At 42.0% G+C, this 8505-nt stretch overlaps 1 protein-coding gene across 1 annotated transcript; it reads left to right on the top strand.

Annotated features, from left to right (window-relative positions):
- The first annotated feature begins 3686 nt into the window (after positions 1–3686).
- dusp1 (dual specificity phosphatase 1) lies at positions 3687–7405 on the top strand. Its single transcript, XM_012834441.2, has 4 exons — positions 3687–4376; positions 4666–4805; positions 4954–5173; positions 6081–7405. The coding sequence occupies exons 1-4, from the start codon at positions 3968–3970 to the stop codon at positions 6425–6427; spliced, it is 1116 nt and encodes a 371-aa protein (XP_012689895.1). The 5' UTR covers positions 3687–3967; the 3' UTR covers positions 6428–7405.
- Positions 7406–8505: the final 1100 nt, after the last annotated feature.

The following is an 8505-nucleotide window of genomic DNA, read 5'->3' on the forward strand; positions in this document are numbered from 1 at the left end:
TAATTGCAAAGTTTAACTTCACTTTTGGAGAAGGAATGGACAAGCTGCTGAGCAATGATAGATATGAAACTAATAACGTTTCTAGGATGTTCAATGGTCATCAATCCTCAATAATTAAATAACATTAACAAACAGTGTTTATTACAATTACCATATGCCATTTGGGTCCAGATACCTAAAACGGCCTCCGTTAATAAGCCTATAGACAGGACTTCTTGATATTCTATTGTGACGTAGATGAAAAAAAATTCAATGACAGACACTTATTAACATTCACTATCTAGAGATCTACATTAAAATAGACATTTTACACTGTCAGAAAGGTCTGTGCCATATCAAGAAATAGACATATGCCAAATCAGAAATACAGGAAACCTTATTTATCTAACGGAATGTCTTAAATTAACCCTGCACAGTGCATTGTTGAGGTGATTGTCGTAAACCATTAATGTATGCTTCTAGCGTTCCCCTGGGAGTGTTTGTTAGCTGTTTGCCGTTGCTGCTGTGTCAGTAAGTGGTCAGTGGTAAGGGTGAGAAGAGAACACGGCTGTATACAGTAAACGCAGTTCCGTGGCGTCTCCGTGTCTTTCACTTCCCTTTATGACTGATAAAGAAACAACTAACAACCAGTGAGAGCACACGACAGCGTTTACCGTAATATTTGAGTCATTGTTTTCCTTTTCATGGCACACGATGTTTCTGTTGCGTTGTCTTGCATTGCAAAAACAGTCCGTTTTACCAGAATAATGTAATCCAGCTGTTGGGTTGAAGAAATGAGACGAGACTGGCAATAAAGAAAACATAAGCAGTTAAAATAGGCTTTGGGAACTTTTTGCTGATCCCACATACCATGTAGTTAGGTTTGTCAAGGTATAGCCTTGAAAACGTGAAAACATAGCTTCAATGTAAACAACTTTTTCTAAGGCAAAGCCATAGGTATGCTTTCTTCTAATTTACCATTTTTGTTTGTACCAACAGAATCCTGAACATGTTATTGGACAAAAGACATCGTTTCATTCAAACAAAGAAAAACATCAATTATTTCCTCGTCATTATATTGATCTTGTTTTTGGTTAAATTGGTGATTATTATTATTACTATTAGTAGTAGTATTCACATTGGGACCAAATTCATCACCGCAAATGCTATGTTTATGACAGAGCCTCTCCTTTGAATGTCATCAAACCCAGTTATTATGATTTTTTGTTTATGCCAAAACAGTGGAAAAAAGGTACACTGTGTTTTCAGGAACTACAACACCACTACCCTTCCCCCACACACGCACTGACACACACACTCATCTGTCCTGCAAAACATTCCTTTCATCTCTGGAGTGTGTCTCAATGTTGACTTATCACAACCAAGTGTGGCAGTAAAATGTGTTCCTCTGGTGGATGAATCTCTCTTCTTTCTATCTTTCCATCTTTCTTTCATTCTTCCTCGCTCTGTGATCTATTTGTCTATCTATCTATCCATCCATCTATCTGTATTTTAATTAGTTTGTCTCTCCTTTATCAGAGCTCTGTCCAGTTGTGTTGGTGAAATGACAGCAGAGATGTTCAACAGTAGGACACAGCGCTCTGCTGGACCCCACCAGTGTGAAGGTGATGTCATAGATATGCCTTCTCATTCTTTTTCAATGCTCTGGAAGGCGGGGGGTCAATAGGGTACTAAGAGCACATTCTCAGGTTCCAAACAGGAGTTACCACTACAAAACATTGATTTGCCCCTGAAATTATGCAAAAGTTCTTGAGGGGTGAGCAGAGAAACAGTATTGTTGGAAATGTATGTATCTTAAAATGCATACTACATTGCCAGCTTTAGTGCCAAAAGACACCAGTTAGCATGTTACCAAGCTTTTATAAGTGCTAACTCAGCTGTTGGTGGTATTGGCATGGTGTATGTGTGCCTTTTAAGTAGTTACCTAACTAGTTTTAGACCAAAACTCCTTGCTGCTGCTTTCAAAACAATGTCTTGCTTATACAAATATTTAAAATAGGAACTGTTGGGATTAGGATGGTATCACTCTGTGTCTGTAAACTGTTCAACACAGTCACTATAGGTTAATAACAGTAAAAGTAAAAACATCAAGTAAAATAAGACTACACCTACTTTGATGACTCCACATCATACATTCAGGAATATTGTATGGTTTGTATAAAAGTACCATAAAGAAATATTTGGAAATTAAGGTAAAAAAGAAGAGCCTTTTCAGCTGTTATTTAGGTGGTCAATTTACTCTTAAGGGACAAATTAAGTGGTTTTGCCTTTTAAAAACCTTTAATCTGTGCACGAATCTACTTAAGTTTCCCAATGAAATATCGAAATCTGTCCAATAGAGTTAGAATGCAATAACCGGCAACCACAAAACGGCTATAGCCTATAATGTAATTCGATGGTGTATGCATCCGCGTCCAAGTAACGTGCTTGTGTTCGCCACTGAGAGGCTTATTGTGTTATTATAAGTGTCTGACAACATGGAAAGGATCCCTACAGAGATAACCTGTATATGTTTACCTCAATAATTATAAAGAATGTAACCATATAAAAAGGCGAAATTATGTTTCTACAATCGTTAGTTCTTCAACCATCACACAGTCAATGATACATGTTCTTTGCAGGACAATGTATTTTACATTTCACTGAGCAAATATTAGTCCAGGATATAAAGGCAATAATGGGAAGTGGGTCAATATAGACACCGAGGAAAATTAAAATAATGCAGGTTGTGAAATGATAGAGGTCGAAAAAAAGTTTCGAAATGTCCCAGTTCTGACAATGCGTCACACCAGACTGTGTTGACAGCACAGCTAAGACATAAACATCAACAAACGTGCGGTTTTGAGTAACACCAGTTCCCTGCCCCGATGCAGATCAGCATTAGACACCCTGGTTGCTCAGTTCTTCCTAACTTACTGTAACTTAAAAAGCTTGGGCTGGACCATTTCATTCGGAAATATTCTGGTTATCTTTTTGGAATTTCAACATAAACTACGCTCGCAATGGCAAGGCTCTGACCATTAGCGATATCACTTACTGCTAGTGTAATGATGTCTTACGCCAGCGCTGTTTTCGGCGCATGGAAATTTACCAGACCTCAAGTTTCTATACAGTGATTAACTTTTATGGTTACCCTTTGCTCTCGCCGCATTGAACACTATGTACCCCTCTACAATAAAAACAAAGAATAAACTTTTATGAGCGTCCTGACAGGTATTCACTAATTATCTTATTATTTGACAGCGCTCATTTCAAGAGCATAATAGAAATGTAATAAAACAATAACATCATGGAAAGTTTTCAAAATTCCTATATCACAAAACCGTAAAAATGATCGTTGTATTACTACTAAGAAATTAAAACAATCTCGTCAAATCATGTCATTGCGTTTACAATGTAATTAGCCTATTACATTTGTGAAAGTGTGCCTAACAAACAAACAGCGGACTTAATAAGTTAAGTGTAGGTAGGTTATAACGGTAGAGATATCTACGAATGTGTATAAATAGGTTAAATAGACACTTGCTTTCTTTGCAAAATCAGTCCCCCTTTAAAGAGGGTTTGGTTAGGTTGGCTCGATTGCACATGACGTTCGTGCAAATTCACGCGGGCCTCGAGCCAAAATGGGCGGGCGTCTGACGTCAGACGACTCTGATTCACAAGGAGAGGTTCCTATATATATAAGACCTCTCACGAAAGTTGGAGGTTACATTACACTCCCTGAAAACACTCCGAGGGATCGTTGGGGAAATTAAAGTCTCCACATAAACAAACTGAATTAAGAAACGGATTACTTGTTCATTCTACATTGTGTGACAGAATTTGCCACACATCCGGAAACTACACTTTAAATAAGCTATCAAGAAGAACAAAGAAGCTACCATCCCAGAAAGAGGATTCTTGTTTTGAAACAAAGAAACGCGTGCTTAGTATTTCTCAAAGCTCAACCTCGTTTCGATACAATTTTATGTATTTAGATTTGTCTTTTTCAGCGAGACGCACTACTATGGTTATAATGGAAGTCCCTAGCATCGACTGTGCCTCTTTCCGGGCACTCTTGGAGGGAGATGACCCAGGCTGCCTTGTATTGGACTGCCGTTCTTTTTTCTCTTTCAATTCCTCTCATATCTCCGGCTCCACGAATGTGCGCTTCAGCACTATTGTGCGCAGGAGAGCAAGAGGGGGACTTGGACTGGAGCATATTGTTCCAAACGAGGACACGAGAAACAGACTTGTTTCTGAAGAGTACCAGAGTGTTGTGTTCCTCGATGACCGAAGCTCGGAACTAAGCCAAGTGAAGAAAGACGGAACACTGATGCTTGCTGTCACTGCTTTGAATCGTAACCGTTGTGGTGCCAGCGTATACTTTCTTAAAGGTAAATGTTCTTTCTGTGTTGATCAAATAACCCATGTGTACCTTAGCATTAAGTGTATTTAAATTTCGTAGCACGTCAACACAGCGGCCTTTTCTTTACCCCTTATAAGGTTACGACAGTGGGTAAGGAACATGTGTTGATCTCAGCTGTTGCCCCTTTTAAATTAACTTGTACGTCTGCTCAGTTAACGATGTGTGAAAATAACCACCCGGAAACAGCTGTTCTCGAGAGTCTCCCCGAGCGCTTGGCAATTTCATTTAATTTACACATTTGTCTGATTTGTTTTTAGGTGGTTTCGACAACTTTTCGTGCGAGTATCCGGAGATGTGTACCAAACCGGCATCCCCTCAAGGTCTGAGCTTGCCCCTGAGCGCAAGTTGTCACCCGGACAGCAGCGATCCGGGCTGCAACACTCCGCTTTATGACCAGGTATGTTCCGCCTGCCCGGTTTTTATAAAACTCTAGTGCCTCCTTAGGGCTTAATAGTTGCTGCCAACAGGCCTTCTTGGTGTTTGTTTAGTGTGCCTGTGTGCGCAATGAGACCACTCATAGCATGCAAATTGGGTTTTATTTTCAGGGTGGCCCCGTGGAGATTTTGCCCTTCCTCTACCTTGGCAGTGCCTACCATGCCTCCAGAAAAGATATGCTGGACATGCTAGGAATCACAGCTCTTATAAACGTGTCGGCCAACTGTCCCAACCACTTTGAGGACCATTTTCAATACAAGAGCATCCCCGTTGAGGACAACCACAAAGCTGACATCAGTTCCTGGTTCAATGATGCCATCGAATTTATTGGTGAGACCATTTCCCCAAACACTCTTAAATCAGCCTACACTTACATTACTAGCATACATGTTACCATGGGAACAACTGACAGATAGCCAACCCCCTCTCTCTTCTAACTGTGGCTCATTCAAATTTGAATTTTGAGAAAGGAGAGGTGTTTCCCTCCAAAATTGACCAGCTGGCTGCACCGGCCCCCCCATGATCACAATGGCTTACATCATCGTCTCCTATCTGATTTAAATAGGTGGCCCCTTTTCATGTAATGCTCTGTGCCACGACTCGATCTGCTTTTCAGTGAAGCAACTGGCTGCGTTTGAAAGCCTCTAGTTCCTTTGTTCGGGCACAACAAAAGGGCAGCTTCTCTGGGCTTTTGCTGGCCTTCCTCCCAGATCAATGCTGTCAGGGGTGGGGGGTAGTGGCCACCCCTCCCCCTCTTTTGTCCTTTCAGCCCTTCTTTAGGCTAATGCACCCCCCCCTACCTAACCCCGTCGCCTCCCACAGAGCGCTTCTTCCTGTTCCTCTAATGATGGCTTTCTTCATTACTGATACTGTTGAGTCTAATTTGCAAATGAAAGTGCCATTGTTTTTTGGAGGTGAGAGGATGGGAAGGGGCTAGTCTGTAAGCACACCCATTTAAAGCCCAGGTAACCATTAAGCCTCTTAGTCATACCTGAGTGATGTGCATTCCACACCAAATTGCTTGTGGGCAGAACTCTCAAATAACAGAAGTACCTACGCCTCTAGGTACTTTTCTGACCACTGGTTATCTAATCAGACAAACAATGAAATTGTGCCTTCTAATAGACATTGAGCTCAGCCACATTCCTGACTTCCCCTCAGGTTTTCAGCTTCTGTGCCACTATGGAAAGTTTACATTTATTTAACCGTTTTTTGTCTTCTCTTCTGGTTTCTACAGATTCTATACGGAACAAAGGTGGCAGAGTGTTCGTCCACTGCCAAGCGGGTATCTCTCGGTCAGCCACTATCTGCCTTGCGTACCTGATGCGCACCAACCGGGTCAAGCTGGAGGAGGCCTTCGAGTTTGTGAAGCAGCGACGCAGCATCATCTCCCCCAACTTCAGCTTCATGGGTCAGCTCCTGCAGTTCGAGTCCCAGGTGTTGGCCTCTACCACCTGCTCCGCTGAGGCAGGGAGCCCAGCCATGGGCAAGAACAGCACCGTCTTCAATTTCCCCGTGTCCATCCCTGTCCACGCGTCTGCTAGCTTCCTCCACAGTCCCATCACCACCTCCCCCACCTGCTAAAACACTTTATTGGGACTTGATGGTGCCTTGATTGTAGTCCGTCTTGGTGTTTCCAACGACGGGTGAAATGAAAATGTTGCAATGCAACTTTGTCTGCATGCCACACAGTGGTCTTTTTTGGCCATGGTGGTGGACAGTTACTCTGTATGGGAGAAGCCAAATGTTTTGGCAGTCTTTCTCGAGCACGTGGCAGTATTGTGGCAATGTTCAGTATTGTCGTGGAAGGCGCTGTTGGATTCAGTCCGTTTATTGGTGTAGACTGAGTCCAACTAGGTCGGTGACCTTCCTATAGGGAAAGGAGGCTTCCTCAGGCTTGTTTATTAAATGCTGAAGTAGACACTAAGTATGAGAAAACTGAAAGGGTATTTCCAGGGTGCTCTGGTTTGAAGAAGATTGTTGATGGCTTTTGATAATCAGACTGATCTTTTCTTGTTTTTGTTTTATCCCTGGAACTCAGTGGGTCATATCTTTAGTGTATGTCTGTCTCAGGAGGGTTTCTCTCTCTGGCTTTAAACTAGTTACTCTCGGTCCTACATACTGAAGTTGTGAGCCTTTCACAAAGACTTGCTATGAAGACACTGGGATGGGTAGACCCCTCTCATCAGCTTCCTGTATTTTTTTCTTTCCCCCTTTTTTCCAAGAACAATGAATGTATTTCTCGTCAATGGCCATGGACACGTGGATGGGGAAATGCATGCTATATGCCAGTGGCTGCCTTTTTAAATGACTGCATAGCCCATTATCCATCTGATTCTGAACCTTCAATATATAAACACAAAATACCTCATAACTCAGTACTGTCCCTCCATATGGGCACTGGCCCTAAAAGCACTACCAGAGGGGAGTGTTTCTGGATACTGTTTGACATGCTTGATATTTATTTAACTAAAGTAATATATTTGTTATGATTATATATTTTTTACAGTTGTTTGTGATATGTCATTTTTGATACTATTGAAATAAAATGTTCTTTTCGTATCAACGTTGTTGCTTTCCTTTATGGCTTGCTCTGTGACTTACAACACTGCATGGCTGTTTAAATTATGTTTAATTTCTACATGAGTGTTTCAACAGCCTTTAGAAAAGATGTACGGGCACTTGAAGTTGGTCACAGTCTGTCCTTTTTCTTCCTTGAAAGTAGTTGAATTCCCCATGGTATTCATGGACTGTCTCACGGGGTGTTCAACAGCCCCCTGCACATCTTAAAACACCCAGCTGGCCTAAGAGTTTCAACTAGATTTGACTGAAGGAATGGTATGACGTAGAAAGAGAATGCGTGAGAACTGTTCCAGAACAGACAGCTCTCCTGTGTTCTGACACCCCATCCCTCATTTCTCCGTGTGACGGAATCTTCTAGAGTTCACAGGGTTATGTTTAAGGGCATCTAGCACAGAATACACATTAATGTCTTTTTGTTTGAGATCACTGGGTTCAGTATGTGAACCAGTGCGCGCGCACCAGAGTGTGTAAAACAATCCCCTGGCTAAGCTAACAGCAGGAGGGGTCACCAGATCAAGAAAGGCAGCCGGAGAAAGCCTCCTCCAAAGGGACAATAGAAGCAGCTGCTAGGCGTTTGAGAAAAGTGTGAGCACTAAAGGACATTCAGCCAAGAGTCCAATGCAGCCATTTTATGCCTTGATTCAGGCATGGTGAAGGATTGTAACGGTGACACCAGACAGAGAAAGATCCGTGACCAACCCCCCTGTGCCTCTCTCTGCCACCCCGAAGACTTGTTTTGGGTTGTAAATTAGGACAAAATTGGCACAGAGTCTGTCCTCAGATAAAGGGACTATACTGGTGATGTGGCACTGTTGCCCCCTTCAAGGACAAACCAAGGCAAGGCAGTTTACTCTTTGTGTTGTATCAAAAGACGACATTTTCTGTCATAGTCCTAGACGAAATATTTAAAAGTTTGAATCAACCAGGAGATTGTTGTAGAAATTTAAATTCTACTGTGTCTTTCGGGTCTCCATATTTCATTCTTTTTAACAAATCCTCTCTGTCCCCCAGAACAGAGGCTCCATTCTTCTAGGGATCTCAGAATAATGTTTTTGTGTGCAGTCAATGGCTGTCTGCCT

Source organism: Clupea harengus, chromosome 20 (genome assembly GCF_900700415.2).
Source record: "Clupea harengus chromosome 20, Ch_v2.0.2, whole genome shotgun sequence".
Taxonomy (NCBI): Eukaryota; Metazoa; Chordata; class Actinopteri; order Clupeiformes; family Clupeidae; genus Clupea; species Clupea harengus.